At 37.3% G+C, this 23,775-nt stretch overlaps 1 protein-coding gene across 3 annotated transcripts in view; it reads right to left on the bottom strand.

Annotated features, from left to right (window-relative positions):
- The window catches only part of LOC115438202 (protein Dok-7-like), a 60,329-nt gene that overhangs the window by 22,234 nt on the left and 14,320 nt on the right, over window positions 1–23,775 (bottom strand). For all 3 annotated transcript variants that reach the window (XM_030161640.1, XM_030161641.1, XM_030161643.1), the window contains exons 5-8: window positions 14,764–14,883; window positions 8,357–8,455; window positions 5,725–6,509; window positions 166–193 (exon numbers count right to left, since the gene is read on the bottom strand). In XM_030161640.1, the coding sequence (XP_030017500.1) occupies window positions 166–193; window positions 5,725–6,509; window positions 8,357–8,455; window positions 14,764–14,883 (1,032 nt within the window). The remainder of the gene's footprint in view (window positions 1–165; window positions 194–5,724; window positions 6,510–8,356; window positions 8,456–14,763; window positions 14,884–23,775) is intronic.

Below are 23,775 nucleotides of genomic sequence, written 5' to 3'. Positions count from 1 at the left end.
GGAGGCAAAAACCCTTCAACACATGTCGATTGTGTCTCTAATGTACGTCATCTTTTGTCGTAGGCGGTGGCGGCCGCTGCAGTTTTGAGTGTTTTGTGAAAAACATGCACCAAATGTATTCATGCAAAAACAGAGTCATGCAACATTAAAACTGAGTGAACTCACCTGGTACAGCAGGTATGTACGCTGCCCCCTGTAGGAAAAAGAATGTAAACGTACACATTATGAAGGTATCGAGGGCTGTGATATGACAACAATAATAGAATAAATAAGAAGGAGTAAAAGTAGAACATGTAGTGAAGAAAACTAAGAAACAAATACTATAAATTCTTCATGAACTAAAGGGTGAAGACGTCAGCCTCAAGATGAAGACAGTGCAGAGGTATTAAAGTTGTAATACCACTGACGACCACTAGATGCTGCTCCAAAAAGCACTGGTTCCTATAGATTTACATTGACCCTCTGTTCTCCATCTGGTCTGGAGACACTCAAAAGGGTAAATAAAAATTTTTTTTTAAAAAAAGGCTAGAAAATGTCTACTTTTGAATGTGAGTCTAAAAACAAAAGTGACATGTCTTTCTGAAAACAGGTTTTAAGAGAAACATGTTCCTGAATGTTGACGTCTCCAACTGAACCTGTTTGTTGTAAATGTTTTAAGTTACTTGTAAAGTCAGGATATTTATAGTTTGGTTTAGCTTTTTTTAGCTTCTATGACTAAAAACATTCATCAAAATGTGAAAAACTATACTGGAAATTTAACGCAATTAACCAAGTAAGACTGATGAAACTAAAATTAAATTAAAAGGCAAAATAAACTTTGTCGTGTTCTGCTCTAGTGTTTATATAGTGTCACAAATCTGATTAACAGAATTTTTCATAATTTTGACAAACTTTCACATTTTCCCCCCACACAGCACAAATACAGACGATGTCTACTTCCTTGTATTTTTTTCTTTATATTGCATCTCATTTTGCTCCTATAGCACCCACTTCAAATGTTTCATGTCTGTATTTTATATTATTTGTGGTTCAGTTTTGTTTACTGGGATTATAAATTGACCATGAAAACTTGGAACGCTGAAATGTCTTCCATTTACCCTCATAAACTCTGTTAATATTTGATATTTTGTTATGTCCTGAGGTAGAAAAGTGCACAAAGTTTCTATATAGAAACAAAAACAGATATGTGGACGTACCTGATAAAGATCAACATATAAATATCAGATTCCACTCTAATATTTATTGTTTTAAAAGTTTTTCCACTATTTTTGTCTTTTTTGTTTATTAAATGAACTGTTGCAATTGGTTATTTATACATTTTTCTAAATAGTTTTCATCCATTGTCTTCTGCTCATCTGAGTCCAGACAGTCCAATAAGATATATTTGAAGGTTCATATTTAACAGCTTTAGGCACTTTACTGTCCATTTCCATCAGGTAAAATTATTGCAACCGTGAGATAAAGTTGTGAACAGCAAACTAATTAAAAAATGTCAGTGCTGTAACAAATCTGAGCAGGATGGAGAGCAGAATTTATATTGATATAAAGAGACAGATCTGTGAGTAAACAACCTGGACTGAAAAGAACTAAATGACAGCAGGGTCTTATTTGACATGTTCTATTGAATTCATTCTCTTGTCGCTTTATTCCATCTAATGCTCAGGTGTCAAACATGTGGCCCGGGGGCCAAATCTGGCCCATGGGATGAATTTGTGAAATGCAAAAATTACGTTGAGGATATTAACAATCAATTAGGGATGTAAACAATTAATCGACTAACGATTAGTTGTCAATAAGAATTTGCTTGATTAAATTATTAATTGTGGGTTAATTGCCCTTTTCCGCCCATCCACACCTGTCCGAAGGCTGCCGGTTTGTCCACGCTGCAACACCGTGGCTGGGATAGCTGGTCATTGAACCGGATCATGGCATTGATGAGTTAGAATGTCTGTATGGACATGGTGGAGCCAAACACAGACCGGCCCATCTGTTTGTGGGAGCGGTGCACCCCCGAATAAATACATGCACCAATGCCGGGTCAGTATCAGAGCATTTTCGCTGGAGGTTGGTCTAGTCTACAGTCAGTAAGACAGAAGTTGAAAACATCCTCCAGGCTCCTGCTTTGGGCCACAGGTATGTAATGAATTTGCGGAGTTTCAGGAGGTAGGGAAAAAATAAATGAGCGAAAAGTTTCACTTTCACTTCTGCAGGGGCACAGACTGCACCCCCCATACCCCCATAGTATTAGAAGTAGGACGGAAAGTGATGCACACACGTATGCGGTTACCAACCAACACACACAAATCCCCCAGCTGTACTGCGCGATACCCCACCCGACGAAATGCACACACGTGCACCCCCCCATTACAGACCACCACATCAGCAGATGAATTCCACAGGAAACACTGACTCTATCCAGTGGTTCAATAAACCAATCACTAAGGAATATGACATGGTTTTTTCATGAAGTGTAAAATCAATATTTAGCTTTTATTCTTATAGACTGTATTGAAAAAGAAATTCAGGTTCTCAGGAAAATTGCCACTTATCAATTAATCATCAGTCGATTGATAAGGGCAACCAACTAACAATTAATGAATTAACTGATAATTTGCATCCCTACAATCAATGGAGTCAAAATAGTTTTAATTCAGGTTCCACACACAGACCAATTAGAGCTCAAGTGGGTCTGACCAGTAAAATGTTATCATATTAACACACACGCATATATATATATGTATAATAACAACCACAAATTTTCTCTTTGATTTAGTGTAAAAAAGTTAAATTACATGAAAATGTTTACATTAACAAATTATTCTTTTTCCAAAAATGTTAATAACCTGAAATCTCTTTAGAGAAGTAAGTGCACTTTTACCAATATTCTATAAATGTTTTGTGTACTTGTAATTGTAATGTAACTTCTGAATCACATGTAATTGATAAACTGGGGCATATTGTTAAAATTCCACATTTTTAAAGATTTCCATTACATTTCCAGTTGTTCATGTTATTCAGATTTTTAAGTAAACTTTGTAGATGGAAATATTATTGTAATGTAATTGTATTTTTTTCACTGTTATTATTTTACTGGTCCGGCCCACTTGAGATCATATTGGGTTGAATGTGGCCCCTGAACTAAAATGACTTTGACACCCCTGATCTAATGGGTCATAATCAGATCTAATCCTTTTGACAGAAACACTAAGTCTTTCCAGCTCATAGGTGAACGTTTGTGGATCCAGTGCATGTGTTGACCGTGATCGGCTGCTGAAACATTAACTTGTTGGGCAGATGGACCGTGGGACTGTTGGTTGTTTTGACACCGAGCGGCTTCACCGTCAGCCTCCACCAAACCACAAAGGTCAAGCCAACGGCGAGCTGCGGAACAGATGATGTGGTGATGATAAGGCCTGCTCACACAAGCTGCTACTGTGACGAGTGAGTTACACAACAGAGTCCACGTCCAGGAGAAGGATTTCAACGGGAAACCAGCCATTTTTAAAGATTCGCTGCAAACAGATGGCCAACGAGAACAGAGCTGAACTTATCTGTGTTAAAGCGTGTCTGATCAAATGATGAGAACAAACAGGACCACTGGTGTCGTTTGAATTCTAGAGACGAGCGTAGGATTAATACTACCCACGTAGATTTTATAAAACAATGAATAACTTTTATTCCCTTTTATGACAGGGATGTTAAAGATGAATGGGATATTTAGTGACATCTAGTGGTGATGGTTCAGACTGCAACCACCTGGTTTCCTGTTAGAGTCAGTGTGGGTTTTATCTGAATAGTAATGATAGTAACGTACCGTAAAGTAATTATGTGTAATATTTCATCTTTAAAATATGAAAAAATTACCTTCTTGTGTCATTAGATCAGTGTTTTTCAACTGTGGGGTGGCCTGGTATTCAAAAGGGGTTGCTTGAAATTTCGAGTAATTGATTTTAAAAAAAATTACTAATAAAAAATATTTTTTAATGATTCAACATTTATGTCATTATAATTACACACCACACACTTTTCCCAATAAAAATCAAGTTCAAATAAAATGCAGGATATAATATCTGAGAGGGCATATCTTGATTGACCTGATCATGTGACCACATGCGTTACTACGCTTCAACCTGCCGGGACACAGTCACAGTCAGAAAACCGGACCAAACAGAGAATGGAAAGATTTCTTCACCTGCCTGGCCCCGCTAAAATATCCCCAAGAGAAACTGACAAGCAGACACCAAAAAGGTGCATTATATACATTATATAGCATAAATGTCGTCTAAAATTAACATTTATTTGCAACAGAGTATAGCAAACTCCTAAATGATCAAAAACAAATTAATTTTAGCAAAAAAAAAGTATCCGTTTTGAATGTCTGGGGTCGCCAGATATTTTTGATGTTAAAATGGGGTCACAAGCCAAAAAAGGTTGGGAACCTCTGCATTAAATTGTTTAAAATAAATGTTCATGTATTGAAATGATATGAACCGAATTCATTCGTAGCCACAGGTCGATGTATCACTGTGAATGTCTGTGACCACTAGAGGGAGTGTTGAGTCACTGTAAGAAATACTGGAAAAAAGTGAATAAAACAGAAGCCGGTGTTTTCTCCACTGGACTCAGCTCCAAACTATAAGAAAGGTGTTTGATGCTGAAATGTCAGTGTTTCTTCTACATGTGTGTAGGCTTATGAAGGTATAAAATTATTATGGGGTGTTATTATCTTTGCTAAGTCGCCGTTTGTTGAACCACGGTTCAGACTAAACTGTGACAGTTCTGACCTTGTTTGTTCGATTCCAAACAGATCTTTAGTTCAGCTACTGACAACACAAACTGTACAGAAAAGAGATCTGTGTTTTTTCTGTGGCTGTTTTCAGTCTAAAAACAGAGCTAAGCTAACAGAGCTATAATGTAAACTATCAGCTGATGCAGCATGTGAACATAAGACTATTGCCATTTATTTAGAGTTAAATGTGTTCTGTTTCTTTTCCCACTGAGGAGGAAGGACAAGGTTAAGTTGGATGAATAGTCATCTATTGATTTTATTTCTTTAGCTCTAAAATATGTTATAAATCTTTAAAAATGTGCTATAGTTCGACCTCTTGTTTATTTCCAGATCATCTGCGTTCTGTGGCTAACCCATAAAGACCCACTGCTACTTTTATGGCAGTTCCCAATGAATTTTTCTCTCATTTTAATCTTTCTTAAGTGATTTATCACCATTTATTATAACAATATTTTCTATACTCTGTATTTTCCTTTATTTAATTCACTGATCATGTAGATTTTCATAAAAGCTCAGATTAAAGGTGAGGGTTATTATATCAAAAACAGAGAAAACTGAAGAAAAAGTTACTTTTTTCAGTCAAATCTACCATTAACTGAACGTAAACCCAGTGTGTCCATCCACAAACTCCATGGGTTTTACTGGTGAATCAATGTTATAGAAGATGACAGTGTTTCCATGGTAACTACAGAGCCTCTGAACATCCAAATGGGTCATACCTAATGACCATGAAAAGATGACAGACTGTATTTTACACCAGTTATTGACATGTATTGATAGGATTAGTGGATCAACAGGTGTTTGATATTTTAGATCAGTAGATGGTTTAGGTTGGTGGTGGATGTTTGGGTCTGTATGAGTTAATGTTCTGGTAGAAACATCAGTGTGACCTGTTGTATCTTGAACAGATACAGTCTAATCTTCCTTCCACTCACCTTGTATCCACCACAGACTGAACAGATGGTGACGATGGTTTTGGAGGCAGATGTGAGAGAGCTGCAGATGTGACAAGACTCTGGGTGCTGACTGTCACTAGAGGGCGCCATCTTGGTTTTCCTAGCGTCCTCAGAGTGTTCGGTCACTGAGTGTCTGTGAGCAGCGTCTGAATGACCCTCAGAGGCCGAGGTGCTGCTTTTATCCCCCTTCACAGCCTCTGCTGGGGGGGTTGCAGGGTCAGGAGTGTCCGTCATTGGGGTGGGGGGGTCACTGTCTTTGGCACTCACCCCCCCTTCCTGTAAAAGACTCCGGGGGCTGTCATAGAGGTACCGGAGCGAGGTGGGAACCTGGTACTCGTGTCCTGGGATGGCGGGACATGAACATGGACTCAGATCTTGGGCTAAATGAGGAGGGAGGCTGAAAACGGAGCCGAACTCCTCTGCAGGGGTGATGTCCAGACTCCCCGTGTAGGAGGAGAAACTCCCAGAGTACGACGAGTGGCTGCCGGTGGCGATGCCGCTGTCGGACGAGCTCTGGCGGCCAATTTCCTGGAGCTGCCGCGGAGCCTTGGTGGTGGGCCGGGTGCCAACACCCTGGTTCACCGACAGCTTCTCGGCGGCCGGGGGCGGGACTTTGGCACCAAGTTGGACCGTGTTTTCAGACGGGTTGGAGGCGGGGTCACTCCAGATGACCAGACGGCTGCCCACGCTGCAGTCAGACTGGCTGGTGTCCGACGTGTCTGACGAACCAGAGATGCTGCGATCGTCTCCTCCAGCAGACGAGACTGTTAGAGAAAACATGGATACACAGGAAAGGAATTAAAACATAGTAAGACCCAAATATCTACTGATCTAAGAGGTTTAATACCTGTTGATCCACTAATCCTATCAATACATGTCAATAATTGGTGTAAAATACAGTTTGTCATCTTTTCATGGTCATCAGGTATGACCCATTTGGATGTTCAGAGGCTCTGTAGTTACCATGGAAACACCCTCATCTTCTACAACGTTGATTCACCAGTAAAACCCATGGAGTTTGTGGATGGAGACACTGGGTTTACGTTCAGTTAATGATAGATTTGAGTGAAAAAGTAACTTTTTCTTCAGTTTTCTCTGTTTCTGATATAATAACCCTCACCTTTAATCTGCGCTTTTATGAACATCTACATGATCAGTAAATTAAATACAGGAAAATATATGATTTTCACTTAAAAAATGCATAGTATAGAGAATATTGTTATAATAAATGGTGATAAATCACTTAAGAAAGATTAAACCGAGAGAAAAATGCATTGGGAACTACCACAAAAGTAACAGTGGGTCTTTATGGGTTAACCACAGAACTTAGATGATCTGGAAATAAACAAGAGGTCAAACTACAGCACATTTTTCAAGATTTAAAACATATATTAGAGCTTAAGAAATAAAATCGATAGATGACTATTCACCTGACTTAACCCTGTCCTTCCTCATCAGTGGAAAAAAAAAAAAAAAAACAACCCAGATTTAAATCTAAATAAATGGTAATACTCTTATGTTCATGTGCTGCATCAGCTACATCATCAATGAATTAAATAAAAGGAAAATACATGATTTACAATGAAAAATGCAGAGAATAATATTATAATAAATGGTGATAAATCACTGGGGAAAGACTAAAAAAAATAATTTGGAAGTTGTGACAAAAATACTTAAGGTTAATTCACATCAAGAACATTAAAGTTACACTTTCATGTGTATTTTCCTTGACTGGATATTAAACCATCTGTGTGAATAACAACACATTTACAGACTTTAGTTCATTTTCTGGATGAGTCAAATTTAACCCTTTTTAAGGTTTAGTTGGTTTTAATAAGACTTCAATCCTTTTTGCCATTATAGGTGGTCAGTTTTGACCCATAACAACTAACATGACAGTAATTACTCATAATTCATAAAAGAAGTTATATTATTAGTTGTGGCCTTTTGATGTCCATTATTAGTAATAAAATAGATAAATCATGATCATTTTAAACTAAGTTATTTATATGATAATTATTGTCCTTTATTCTAAGCTAATTTTTATCATGGTAAACTTTTCCTTCATATCCAGTGTTTTCTCTTATATTATGAGGCTTCAGTTAATGTTAAATTAAATGATCATTTAGTTTAAAATCAATGGAGAAACCAACAAAACTAACTAAAATGACTTTTCTCAGATCGAACAGTTGATTTTATTGGAAAACTTAAATCTTCATGTGGTTTATCATTTTCTTTGCCTTTGGTTTTTCCTAAAGCTTGTACACAGATACACCGATAAACAGAGGACAGAAATAATGGACTAAAATTATGTATTATTATTTTACATTCCACAACCTGAAACTCTTCAAACTCAAACTGTGACTAAACTCATTTCTAAATCATTTCACCATCATTTGATGTTGTTTACGTGGTCAAAACTACATTTTTCAGTGTTTTGCCTAATTAGGTCTTTTCTAACACATTTGAAACCACAAATATCCATCTGGTTTCTGTAACTTCTGTTAAGATTTTGCAATTTGGCCAAAAATATGACTTAAGCAATTATGTAATGAGGCTAACAATATAATAATGTCACGTTTTGTTTCTGGATGACGGCGACATGTTGTACCTGTGCTGCTGCGATGAGAGAGCATGCTCAGACGTTTCTCCAGCTCCTGAGCTTCATGGTTCAACTTCTCCTCAGAGTTGGTCTGGTTCGGACTGAGATCTGGAAAAGAAAGGATCCACAGACATTTAGGTTAAACAGCCGGTATATGTCCCAGAATATCAGCTCCACACCAGAAACAGATGACATTTGGTGTTTATTTCAGTCTCAGACGCACAAACATACACAACAAACCATCATGTGCAGGTTTTATTCAGACCAACAGACCTGAGACACCAAACAGAAAACTCATCTTCTACTGACTTCGACGTGGAAAAAGGTTCAGTAGAAGTACAAATACTACAGTGTACAAGTACTCCAAAATGACAAACTGGTACATCTTTGAACATTTCAGAAACATTTATTTTGAAAGGGGGTAGTTTAGACATTTTTATCACCAACAAATACATGTGAGAGCATTTTAATGTAATTTAATAATTTTGTACTATCGAGTAAAGCATTAAATCATATACATTTAGGGGTTTTAATATAAGTCTAATATGAATGTAGTGTAAAGAAGTATTAGTAGAATCTTATGTAAAACTGAAGGAGATGAAGAAGACTTAATTCAAGATGTTTTTTTTTTGCTTAATTCAAGCAAAAAAATCTGCAAATGGAACAAGTGAAAATTATCTTGGTAAAATTTCTTGAAATAAGATTTTCAAGATCGATTGTGTAAAAATAAGTTCTTAAATCTCACTGAAAAGTTACTCTTTAGGTCAGGGGTGTGAAACTCATTTTAGTTCAGGAGCCACATTCAACCCAATGTGATCCCAAGTGGGCCAGACCAGTAGAATAATAACAGTGAAAAAAATACAATTATATTATGATAATATTTCCATCTACAAAGTTTACTTAAAAATCTGAACAACTGGAAATGTCTTAAAAAATGTGGAATTTTAGCAATATGCCCCAGTTTATCAATTACATGTGCTTCAGAAGTTACATTACAATTACAAATACACAAAACATTTAGTAACAGGCAGAATATTGGTTAAATTGCACTTACTTCTCTTAAGACATTTCAGGTTATTCACATTTTTGGAAAAAGGATAATTTGTTAATGTAAATATTTTCATGTAATTTAACTTTTTACACTAAAAGAGAACATTTGTGGTTGTTATTATGTATAGGTTAATATGATAACATTTTACTGGTCTGACCCACTTGAGCTCTAATTGGTCTGTATTCGTATGTATAACCTGAATTAAAACTATTTTGACTCCATTGATTGTTAATATCTACAGCGTAAATTTTGCATTTCACAAATTCCTCCCACGGGCCGGATTGGACCCTTTGGTGGGCCAGATTTGGCCCCCGGCCACATGTTTGACACCTGTGCTTTAGGTGATTATGTCTTATTTTAAGTGGGATGAGATATTTTGACTAGAAATGAGAAAAATACACTTGGTAAGATTTTGATTTTTGCAGTGAATTACTGAAATACTACCAACATATTTCTGACAACTACCCTTCTCAATGCCACCATTAGTGTCTTCTTCTTCCTCCTCTAGTATAGTCATTAAAAGTGGCGCCCTCTGGTGGATTGACTGACAAACTCATTCCAACACAACAGACACATGTAAGTATAAAACCAGTGATGCTCGATACCGTTTGAAGCACACAAACCTATTTACGTACATAAAACGAATATGACTGGATGTTTAATCTCACCAAACCTCCTGATTCGTCCGTCTGTGCAGAGGTTAGTGTTCAGAATACGTAACAGGACAGAGGAGGGTCACACAGGGGAACACCTCGCAGTATTTGTGCAACACTACAGGGTTTATTAATAGCGCTGCCATGTGGTCGTTGGTCCGTACACTGCTGCTGGTTCCACACTGGAGGATCTAATGTACCTACGAGCACCAAGGTCATCTCTGGATCACAGACAAACACCGCCTACTGCCACCGGGGGCAACACCGCAGTCTGAGACCACAGCAGATTTAGGCGTTTCTTAATGGTTTATACTTAAAGGGAACTGAAACAAAACTGCAACTACTGGGAATGTTTATTACAATGAGATAGAGTGTGTGTGTGTGTGTGTGTGTGTGTGTGTGTGTGTGTGTGTGTGTGTGTGTGTGTGTGTGTGTGTGTGTGGTTCAGAGTGGGGGGGTGGGGGTGGAATCCTGTGGATGAGGTTACATACATGCTCAGAGTGATCAGGAGGCTTTGGCTGCTCTGCGTGTGTGAACTGTGACTTTGACCCCCCCCACCCCCACCCCAGCCCCTTCCCCTCCTTACTGCCCCACCACCCCACCCACCACCACCAGCTATTTATTCTACTACGTGTTACAATAATAGGGCCGTGAGCTCAGCCTGCGATTGGGCGGCGAGATGTGTGAAAACCAGAATATCCACCCACAGCTGCCCACTCCACCTTACCTACTAAGCTGCAGACCGGGTGAGAGATATTTGGTAAAAAAAAAACAAAAACAAAAAAAACCTGCGACCATGGAAAAGAAAAAAGGTGTTAAAGTCGACAGAAGGAGGGCAGATAACGGTTAACGGGTTTAGATGTAGCGCTCAGGGTGGTACGGAATTTTTTAAAAAAACAGGATATTTATACTTTTAAATGGATGAAATGATGAGAAACAGAATTGGAATTACTTTGAACTGGTCAGTGAATGAGGAATTTAAGGCTTTATATCAGGGTGTCAGACTCAGCCCAATATGATCTCCAGTGGGTCGAACCAGTAAAATCATTAACACAATAGTGACAACTCCAAACATTTCTCTATGGTTTAAGAGTGACAAATTAAAATTACATTATGAAAATCGATAAACTATCCTTTAAAAAAATGTGAGTAACATGAACAATCTGAAATGTCTTAAGAAAAACAAGTGCAGTTTTAACAATATTATGCCTCAGTTTATCATTTACACCTGTACATTAGAACTTACAGATCACAGTGGATCTACAAATACACAAAATATTTAGTAACAGAAAGAATATCGTTAAAATTGCCCTCATTTTTCTTAAGACATTTCATGTTCATATTTGTTCAGATTATTCATATTTTATGTGAAAGGATAGTTTGTAAATGCATACATTTTCATGTATTTTTACTTTTTTTTTTTTTTTTTTTACACTAAAACAGAAAAATTTAGAGTTGTCATTATTTATAGGTTCTTATGATAGTATTTTACTGGTCTGACCCACTTGAGATCAAATTTGTTGATTCTTATTGTCAGTGATCAAATGTGTGCCATATGCCCGCACAGAACTGGGTAAAAGGGCATTTGCCTACTCTGCTCCTTGCACATGTAAAATGTTGCTAAAAGACAGAAAACTGACTGAATTGATCTCCTTAAATGCTTTTAAATCCTTTTAAATTTAAAATAAGTGCGACAGACTAACTCAGTAACTTGCACTTGTTTTTCATAGTTTGACTCGTCCTGTAAATGTCTGTATGTTGTATTTCATGCTGCCTCTTGACCAGGATTCCCTTGAAAGAGAGGTTTGTAATCTCAATGGGATTTTTTTCCTGGTTAAATAAAGGTTAAATAAACATAAAATAAAACATTGGGCTGAATGTGGAACCTGAACTAAAATGATTTTTAGTATCTTCAGTGTAATTTTTGCATTTCACAAATCCATCCCATGGCCTGGATGGGACTCCTTGGCGGGCTGGTTTCAGCCCACGGGCCGCATGTTTGACACCTGTGATCTACAGTAACCATGTGGTGATTAATCTGTAGGTCATGTCATATAAATGATGAACGGCTGGCTGATAGAATATGTTACATCATTAATGAGGACAATATTAACTGGCTCTGTCCTCTGAAAGTATTTTTTCCAGGCTTACGGGGAGTATTTGAATGCATCATTAAATGCTCTGCAGTGTGAGGCGTCGGTGGTGGAGGACAATTATACGGACCGCCAACTAATGTGTGCATGAAGGACGATATGTAGGTTATGTCTTCTGTGTGGAACCGTTTCAGTCAGGTGGTTCAGATCACAGACATTCATCAAAACCTCAGACTGAACATGTCCATCACTGTGAAATACCTGCTTTATGCAACATCAGGATTCTTACTATTTCCATGAAATTATTTCCAGGACATTTTCAGCCACTACAGAGACAAGTCATGCACTAAAACATTCCCCCTCATTCTTTGGAAGTGTTCTTTTCTACAGTTGTAACTTGCATTTAACCAGATTGTTTCTACATTTATTACTCAGACATTTGATGTGCAGTCTATGGCTATAATTCATCTATGAAAAATAATTATGACAAACATATCATAGAATAATGAAAACACACCCACAGATTACAGCGTAGCACTGGAGTTACAATGTTCAACTGGACAATTCTCAACTCAACTTCCTCTTCTCTCTTACTTTCTCTCCTGCACTTCCTCTAAAAATATTTGTAGATTTTCAATAAATCAATAAATGTATAGCTCCACCCACATTCAGTATGCAACGCTGTTATTGGCTGGAGACACAAATACACTTCCTGAAGGTCAAACAAGGCAAAACAGACAGGTTACACATCCAAACTGACCACTGAGCATCTATACAGAAGAAGTTTTTCTGGACAATGTGGCATATTTTATACACTTTGCAGCTACTAAAGACTTAATCCATTCAATGATAGTGAGGAAAGTCTTCACTTTTTCGGGTTTTATTGTTTTTTTCACTATAATACTAGCCCACAAAGACAAACAGCCACCAGTGACCAAAACTATCTACTGATCTAAAATGTTTAATACCTGTTGATCCACTAATCCTATCAATCCATGTAAATAATTGGTGTAAAATACAGTTTGTCGTCTTTTCATGGTCATCAGATACGACCCATTTGGACGTTCAGAGGCTCTGTAGTTACCGTGGAAACACCGTCATCTTCTACAACATTGATTCACCAGTAAAACCCATGGAGTTGGATCAATGACAGTGGATGGACACACTTGGTTTATGTTCAGCTAATGATAGATGTTACTTAAAAAGTCACTTTTCAGTTTTTTCTATTTTGATATAATAACCTTTGAATTTATTCTGAACTTTTATGGAGTACTTGTACACTGTTGTATTTGTACTTCTGCCCTGACTTTTGTTCTGAGCTGATATTAACATCTGTAAATTAAATAAAGGAAAATACTGATTTTCACTGAAAAATGCAAAATGCAGAGGATAATATTACAATAAATGGTGATAAATCACTTAGGAAAGGTTAAATGTAGAGAAAAGTCGCAACAAAAAGAGTTCTAGATCCAAATAAATATCCAAATAAATATTACTGAGCACCATCTTTCCCAAACTTATAATTCAGACCAAAAATAATACAACAGTGATTTAATTCTTCTACTTACTGTAGAAGAAAGTTTTTAAGAGGAGTTTTAAAAAGCTGACCTAAAGTCCCTTGTTTTAGTCACTGTTTTGACAGTAAACACACATTCATTAAAAAAAGTCTGAGGTTTTTATGACATAATGTAAACATGGATACTTACTACTAACATTAAACATGTTAAAAATCCTCTATTCTTTAAATGAGTTTAAACGAGTCTTTGAATGTCAGTTCCTACCCATTACTGACAGTACTGTATTAAAAAAAAGTATGTAGTGGTATAACATGCTCATATTTTAACCTAAAATTGGAAAATGACCGGAAAAACCAGCTCTTATAATGACATGGAATTGATGCCAAAAAAATGCCACTCATCTTCAGTATATTCCCTCTTTTGGCCAAAACAAACTAGTGCAGAGTTGGAGACTGAATGGCTGAGGGTGGATGGAGCTGAAGCCTCATTACAGACTCTGACAGCTGCAGGAATTCAGAGTTATGTCCCAATTTGAGATTTTAACAAGCCTAAGTTTTCAGATTTTCATTATTTTTCATGTTATGTACACATAAGGTCAATCATTTAACCTGTTTTAGCATTTCAGCCTAGTTTTTCATTTAAATATAAGGTCAAAGTCAATATCAGAGTGAAAAAAAAGCTTAATTGGTGTTTGGAAGTCAGCCCACCAGTAGCATTAGACCCTGGACTATACATAGACCACAACTAAGTCACCGTACAGTAGTGAGTGTTCAGCTTTACATCCACCACAGTACACTTAAGTCAGGGTTAGGACTAAAACCGCTTCAGAGGATTTACCCAATTACATAAAAAACAGCTGTCAGTCATAATTTAGTGGCATCAAAGCACAGCCGCATTCACGGAGGAATTCTGTGACTCATTCTGCCTAAAATGGTTTGGTTCCAGGAAGGCAACGCGCTCAACGTCTCCGAGACAAATCCCTGGAAGCGCAGGAGGGCAGTCGGACAGTATGGGGTTCAATTATGACGGCGAGCGGCGGCTTATGCCTTTAGACACATTGGACGGCAGCAGAGGTGATTAATGGTCCAAAACTGGGGCTGACCTGGTAGAACGGGTCGGAGTCCAAACGGGCCTCGGGTCGGGGAGATGCCTCTGACGATGCAGTCGAACAGGAAGCTGATCTGTTCGCTCTCGGCGGACGCCAGCAGAAACACGCCGGCCCCTGTGGAAAGACCACGACAGTTGTTTCAGTTGATGTTTTCAGCAGATTTGGTCCAGATCTGCGTCCAAATCAGAGAGCTGCAACAGTTTGGTAAGAATAAAAGGCATTTTTAATAGAAACGCCCCAGTCAACAGGTTATATTCACTAGATATAAAGGAACATGATGTTTTCTACATGTTACAGTACTTTATAAATGGTCCTGGTCACTACAAAACATCATTAAAAAAGACATTAAGGAAAAAATAAAGTATGGTTAACTGGCGACTAAAAGCATCTACTGATCTAAAAAGTCTTATCAATAAAATCTTGTAAAATCTTTTCATGGTCATCAGATACACTATATCACAGGTGTCAAAAATGCAGCCCGGGGGCCAAAACCGGCCCGCCAAAGGTTCAAATCCAGCCCGTGGGATGAATTTGCAAAGTGCAAGTTAGGGCATCAAACTCAAAAATAGTATCATAACAATCTATAAATACTGACAACACCATTTTTTTCCTCTTTGATTTAGTGCAAAAAACATAAAATTTTGAAAATACATATATTAAGAAACTATCCTTTAACAATGAAATATGAATAACCTGAACAAATATGAACAACCTTAAATGTCTAAAGAAAATTAAGTGCTATTTTAACAATATTTTGCCTGTTACTAAATGTTTTGTGCCTCTGTAGATCTGATCTGTAATACATATGTATAAATGATAAGTCGAGGCATAATATTGATAAAATTGTACTTACATTTCTTAAGAAATTTCATTTTTCAGGTCATTCACATCCTTTTTGTTTGGATAGTTTGTAAATGTAAATACTGGCAGAATTGAATGTTATTTTTTGCACTAAAACAATTTGGAGTTGTCTTTATTTATTGGCTATCATGCTATTATTTTACTGGTCTGACCCATTTCAGATTAAATTGGGCTGAATGTGGCTCCCAGAAGAAAATGAGTTTGACACCCCTGCACTATATGGACAAAAGTATTGGGACACGTTCAGGTGTTTCTTTTTACTAACAGAAGTCTAGGAGAATGATAATAATAATGGATTGGATTTCTATAGTGTTTTACAAGGCACTCAAAGCGCTTTACATTATCAGTCTGTTATTCAGTCGCTCTCACATTCTCACTCTGGTGGTGGTGAACTACCCTGGGGCAGACTGATGGAAGCATGGCTGCCAATTTGTGCCAAACATTCATACACATTCATACACCAGTGTGAGTGACACTGGAGGCAAGGTGGGTTAAGTGTCTTGCTCAAGGACACAATGGCACATGACTAAGACAGAGCAGGATTCGAACCGCCAACCCTTTGTTTATTGCGCTACCTCCTCAGCCATGGCTGCCGTATAAAACACAAAACAATACAATACAAAACAAAAATGACTGATGTCATAACACAGTTTTATAATGTGATCAATATCACTACATTAGCTGGTTTTGTTTAAATTGTTATCTGTCCTTCCAAAATGCCTCAGAGATGGTTTTTACTTAATTTCTCTCAACATACGATAGATTTTTTTGTGTTTTTTATCCATGGCTATGATTTTAAATGTTCTGTGGCTAAATTTCTAGAAAATTTTTCGTGCTCTGACTGTAAATAATACTTTTCTACCACAACTAACCATTTACTTTCTTCACATCTCACTTAGGAAGAAAAATCCACATTAAAGTTATTGATGTTTTTATCAAATCAGCATAAACAGAACATCTTACAGCTGTAGCCATGATGTGTCCCAATGTATTTGTCCATATAGTTTATAAACAACAATATTTCCTTAAAGTTTAATGAGAGATTATTAATCTTGTGAGAGATGTGAAGAATGTACATGGTTAGTTGTGGTACAAAATTATTATTTACAGTCAGAGCATGAAAAATATTTTAGAAAGTTAAAGGTAGAACATTTAAAATTATAGTCATGGAAAATAAAAAAATCAATGTTGAGAGAAATTAAGTAAAAATCATCTCTGAGGCATTTTAGAAGCAAAGATAACAATTTAAACAAAACTAAGCAATGCAATGATATTTATCCCAATATAAAACTATATTATGACATTTGTGATTATTATTTTGTATCCCAGACCCCTGTTAGAAAAGAAACACCTGAATTCAACATGTCCCAATACTTTTGTCCATATAGTGTATGACCCATTTGGATGTTCAGAGGCTCCGTAGTGAACGTAGAAACGCCGTCATCTTCTACAGAATATTATCATCTGATACACTGCTCATATCAAGAACATAAGGACATAAAACCCTGTTTCCATTTTAATGGATACCGATTCGTCTTTCACACCCATTTGGAGCATCAGCACAGGTGATAGAAGGATGCAGAGGTCAGAGGTCGTGCTCTATAGAGGTCTTTTGACCTTCCATTAGTAGGTATAATCAATAAAAGGTCGCCTTGTCCCTCAGACCACCCATGTCAAGGATGGCTGTCAATCACATTCCAAAGAGTCCTGCCCATGAGTGGGGGTCAAAGGTCATCAGCAAAGCGCACCCATGTGTCTGCACCAGCTCAAAGTGAAAATATATTATCTATTAAATCAGTTATGACCTGATTCAGGGTTTTCATTCTTAAGTTGGCTCTGATTCTGAGAGGAAGAGTGTGTGTGTGTGTGTGTGTGTGTGTGTGTGTGTGTTCTACTGTGGAAGCATCTACAAAGGTGACAGCGTCGACAGCAGGTGACTAAACATCAGGTGTAGACGCAATGGTGTAAAAACAAAACAGCGAAATAAAGAACAGGTGGCCGTTGCAGTAAAGGAACAGAAACAAGTCAACGGGCCCTTCTGGCGTCTCCTGCAACAGCGATAAAACACACAGTCGTTTGGTAAGTGGGAAGTGTGAATTTACTCCTAATTTCACAGGTCTGTATTCGTACAGAAGCAGCTCCGTTTATTCTATGTCAGACTAAACACTCATATAGCACAAAGTTGGTCTGAACAAATCCGCTGGGTTCAACTACTGATCTTCTTCAACATCCGTCAATCTGGTTACTGTGTTTTTTCAATAATTGCTCCGTGCATTAAAAGTTAGAAGAGCAGAAAACAGCGATGTCAGAGCCAGGACGATAAAATCATCCGGTAATTAGTTTAATAAATGATTCCCTGTTGAAGTGTGTATGTGGAGGCACCGCCATCACAACAGTTGACTTAGTTTCTTAATGAGAAGAAGATAAGGCTCTACTGACACTAATGTACTTCTTATTCTGAGTCTTTATCAATTCCCTTCCTTATTGACTCCTGCTCTGCCATCTAAAATGGATGAAACAACACAATCATTTTAATTTTTTTCATTTTGTTAAATTTATCCTTTATTTGACCAGGAAGGTGCTACAGCAATACAGTCAAATAAAAAAGAAAGAGGACACTGAAATGGAACCATTTCTGCTACACAGGTGAGTTTGATTCTGAGGTTTATGAAGGTATAAAGTTATTATGGGATGTTATTATCTTTGCTAAGTTATTGTTTGTTGATCCATGGTTCAGACTAAACTGTGACAGTTCTGACCTCGTTGGTTCGATTCCAAACAGCTCTTTAGTTCAGTTATTGACAACACAAACTGTACAGAACACAGAGGTGATTTGTGGTTTTACTGTGGCTGTTTTCAGTCTAAAAACAGAGCTGAGCTAACAGAGCTGTAATGTAAACTATCAGTCGACATAGTGAGTGATCATTATAAGACACAGTGTTATTTTGAGCCACTGTTTTTATTTGAAGAAGAAAACTTGATGATACCATAATACAGATGCTCTTTATCCTTTATCATTCTGTGGAAACATAACATTGGTTCGGTGGTGGTTTTGGTCCTAAGTGTGTTCTGATACCAGACTGACCCCTGCTGGTCCGAGTTTTTAGAACCATATTAAGATACGCAGCTGAGGCGTAAAACATACGTTCATGGATTAAAACATATATATATTCAAATTAACAGTACATAACCTTAAATGAAACATGATTAATTTGACTACTCTTTTATCCTCTATCCTCTCTAATGTAGACATTTTGCGAAAGACATGTTTTTGAGCCTCTCAAAAACTGGTGTTAACAGGCACATGTGTCTGTAACCATAGCGACAATAACACTGGCGACCACACAATGGCTTATGGTTTACATTTCTTAAAGCTTTTTAATGTGTGTAAAGTCTTATCAGTATACTGTTCCTGAAGTGCTGCCATCATGGTTTATTGAGCTTTCATTACTGGATGCAGTGGCTCCACCTCATTAATTTAACCATAACACCTGAGGTCATGTGCAACAAATATTAAAGAAAAAAAATGTAAAAAAAAAAAAAAAAAAAAAAAAAAAACTATCCGAGTATATCACCATCTTCTTTTCTTTTTTGCCTCTACCTCAAAGAAAATAATCTACACATGCTTAGAAGCTTCTTTGTCACTGTATTTTACACACCGCTAATGCACTGGACTGCCACCTATTGGCCGAGTATGGAATTTATTGTGCATTAAAAGCCAGTTTTTGCTGTTGCTGCACCAAAACTGTGGAACTCGCTGCGTCCTGACTTGCGAGTCCTCGCTGATGTGTCCCTGTTCAAGTCCAGGTTAAAGACACACCTGTTTAGACTGGCTTTAAACCCTTAGCACTGAGACACTATTAAGTTTTAATCTGTGGTCTTTTTTTAATCACTGCATGCTGTGTCTCTTTGTTTTACGCATATTTATGGTATTTGATTAAAAACTGTGCTACCTTATAATTTAATCACGTTTTTAGATGTAAAGCACTTTGGTCTTCATTATGTTGTTGTAAAATGCTATATAAATAAACTTTGACTGATTGCTTGATTGATTTTTGCATTTATGTGGGTATGGAGATATTTTGTGAAACAAAGACCAAGTTTTAAACGTAGAGGAAAATATCAGTTTTGCTAAATATCTGCATCAGTGTGGACGAGCATTAGAGAATGTTACATAATAAAACAGGTAATGATTCAATGTACATTCATTCATTCTTTTAGAGGCCAATGCAGCCATGATTTGGGTTTAATAACAGCTCAGAAACACTGTAAGGTCATCGTATTGTAAGGCTTCTATAAAAAAAGGTAGAAGGAAACATCATTGCCTTCACAACATTAATAGCTCATCGGCTCATTCTCCTTTCTCTTTTTCTCTTAAACCTACTCATAATAGAATATAAAAAGAAAAAAAATCCACCAACGTTCAATTTCTGGATTAAATACCTTATGAAGTATCTGGCATTGGAGAAAATAAGATATACCACAAGAGGCAATGCAGCCAAATTCTATGCAATGACTTATACATTAAAAAGATGAACGCAATTTCTCATTGTAACTAAGGATATATATATTTTTTAAATTATTATTAATTCATTCATTTTATGTATTCATTTTGGATGTGTGCGTTAATATATTGTTGGCGTATGAAGTGCATCAGGGTTGGGACTCTGTTAGAGTGGGGGTACATAACTATGTTGTTATATTTGATGTACATCCAATTGTACAGTTATGATTGTTACAACAGAAAAATTCAATAAAAAAACTCGAAGCATAGAACTAGAGGCATAATCATATACGTCGTTTTCATTCTTTATAGCTCTCTCAGTGCGTTTCCTGTGTGTCCAAGTTTTACAAGAGTTCATGGATGGAGAGACTTTCAATAAAATAAATACTTGTGGACCATTAGTGTGAGTCATATGATGTAACAGAACTAGATATTCCCAATAACTGAAGAACATCGACTGACAAAAGCATTGATTTAGTTCATGTCATGCATCAATATAAAAGTTATGACAATGTAAAGTTATGGTGCTGCTTAGTTCTAACTCCACTTCTATTAGATCAACAATAGTACATGTTTTAGAGGCTGATGTAATAATGATGGAGCAGAAAAAAGCTGATGAATCTTCCAGACAGGTCAGTAAACATCAGATTGCAACAAGTTTGTTGAAACAATAATGATGACTTTTCCAGTTCCAGAAACAAAGTGATGACAGACGGACGAACAGACCCTCTGATCACTATGTTCTGCTGCATTATACACCAGGGGATGAAAAAAAAAAAAAGAAAAAACACTAAAAATCATCTGCGAGACAGGCATGATCCTTTAAAATGTTCCTCTGACGAACCATTCAGACATGAGGCTGTAAAACAAAGACGAGTAAAAATCTTCCAATCTCTTATGGCGGCATCTGCACATGGACGCACTGGCGATAAAAGACAAAACACGCCCGAAGGCTCATTTTTCTGCGATTCATGAAACTCCATTGAGCGTCGTCATCATGCGGCTGCCTGAGGGAGGCCAGATGTACGAGCAGGGGGAGGAAAACACATCCAGATCCAGACTAGGTTCAAGCCTCTAATCCTAATGTTGACGCTGAGGCTCAGTTTGTCAGAGTCGACAGTTGGTAGCGGCGGCGTTACGCACCCTGAAATATCCACCGAAGTATCATGATCAAATGTACGGAGGGATCGACTACAGTCTCAGCAGATGCACCATCAGACTCCAACTACATTCAGATATTCAGTAAAGGGCTGAGGACTGACTCTGTATTCAGGGGTAGTTCTTTTAGATGTGATAAATCATTCATCAATCCACCGTCACAGACGGAAGTGTGATCAGAACTAATCCCAGTGCAGGCAGGACAAGTCCTCGTCCAAATAATCCACGTCTTAAAAACAGGCCCAGGGCCGAAATGAGCCCCAGCACTAATTATCAAGTCTACCCATGATTCCTGGACATGAACTAATCAGAAATACATGCCCTCCATCTGGACACAAACAGCAAGACTAAGATCTAGACCAGGGGTGTCAAACATATGGCCTGTGGGCCAAAACCGGCCCGCCAAAGGGTCCAATCCGTAGCCTGGCCAGCCAGGGGAGTTTCCAGTAATAAGGAATGTGAAAGGGGCACATGTCACTGATGGGAGGTGGCAGATGGTCTTGAGCCATGTCAGAATAAAAAGTGGGTGTGTATGATAATTTTCTACTTCTAATGGGAAAGTTGCAATTGTAATGTCTTCGTGTTGTGTTCGTAAAAAATTAGATTGGTATCGGCTGTCCCTGCAAATCAGAAATCGGGATTGGCCCAAAATGTCTGAAATGTCTTTAGAGAAGTAAGTACAAACAGTATTCTGCCTGTTACTAAATGTTTTGTGTATTTGTAGATCCACTGTGATCTGTAAGTTGTAATGCACAAGTGTAAATGATAAATTGAGATAGAGCTGCAACCAATTAATCGACTCAAAGTGATCCAAAAAAAATCATTCAACCACAATTCTCCTGAATCAAAGCTTTGTTTCCTTCATTTCTCTGCTGTTAAACATTGGTTCCACTGTTGTGTTTCACACGGACGCTTATTGTGATGCACAAAGAAGCTTCAATTCAGGAAAACTGCAATAGAATATCTCCCTTCAATCAATTCGAATCGATTAATCGAATCGGGAATTTTTGCATTGCCTTCAAGCACCTAATCAATTAATTGGTTGCAGCTCTAAACTGAGACATAATATTGTCGCAATTGCACTTATTTTTCAGAAGAAATTTCAGGTTGTTCATGGCTGTTGATGTTACTCATATTTTTTTTTTCAAAGATACTTTGTCGTAAACATTTTCATAATGTAATTTTACTTTTTTCCACTCAATTACCATGTAAAACAATTGATAATGAATCTTTGATCTCATAGTTCTGTTTATTTTTAATTACTATATATAATAATATGCTGTGAACTTGTTTCCTAAAGGGTTTTGGGGATTTAATATGGCTTCTCTGTATATGTAACTGCTGGAAACGTCACAGCTAAAATGCACCTAAATAAAAAGCTGGACTGGTGCATGAATTATTCTTATACTTTTCCACTGATGATATCAACACACTTCAACTATTTGACGTGGTTTGGTTTTGGTGCCAGTCCACTGCATTTCCACAGTAGATCTAACACCCACTCAATGTTGATGGTCCATGTTGAACCACAGGGTTGATTTGCTTTCGTCGAGCAAAATACAAATACAGTGCATCCAGTCGGTGAAAGGGTTTATCATCTAGTAATGTCCAGAGCTGAGACTTGATGACACAGCAGCATGTCTGTGATCCACATAGTGTCAACGTCACTTTTTAGCATCTCATCAGCTCCTGGAACCTCAGCCAATGTCTGACTAAAAATAGAACCTGATGGAGTATGGAGCTATGTAAAGAGGAGATGCAGCTTTACAAACAGAAAACATGTCTCAGATGGTTCAGACTAGGAGTGGACTAGAAGATGTTTTCATCTGATTTTGTCACATACTCTCCTTTTCAGTGATGGTTCAGATCATGACGTTAACTAAAACCACCGTCAATCTATTGGTGTTCATTTTTACCAGTGCATCAGTGAAGGTGTTAGCATTAGCACTGCAACATGAATGTGTTTATTCCAGCTAGTATATAATGATTCTTTAGCATCTTTATGCACTAAAGTCAACATTTTCGGTTCATGTTAACTTTCAGACCTTGTGTAATGTGTTGTTTTGCTGCTTAAACTGTCAAATGAATAGACTGGAGTTGGTCCTTCAGTGGCAGCTCACTGCTCCTATGCTAAAACTAAAGCTAATGGTAATGCTAATTGCTAATGCTAAGTGCTGTGTGTGTATTATGGATAAAATGCAGAGATAGAATTTCCCGACAGGAACAATAAAGCGAGTTGACATTAACTTTTAACCTTTAAATGACAGACAGTGAAGAATTATCATTTAAGTCATGAGACTGTAGTCTGATTTATGCTTCCATGTTACGAGCTTGAAAACATTTTGATTTGTTGTAAATCTCTGGGACAAATCAGGCCATAGTCTAGTGTTACAGATGTACAAGTAGGGAAAATGTGAATTAATTTTTAATTCATATAGATATTGTCAAGATGTTGCAAAAACATGGTTCAAAACAATGCAAAA

The sequence above is a fragment of the Sphaeramia orbicularis genome, chromosome 18, assembly GCF_902148855.1.
Source record: "Sphaeramia orbicularis chromosome 18, fSphaOr1.1, whole genome shotgun sequence".
NCBI lineage: Eukaryota > Metazoa > Chordata > Actinopteri > Kurtiformes > Apogonidae > Sphaeramia > Sphaeramia orbicularis.
Note: the sequence above shows the minus strand (reverse complement) of the source record. Positions and strands in the feature narration are given on the sequence as shown.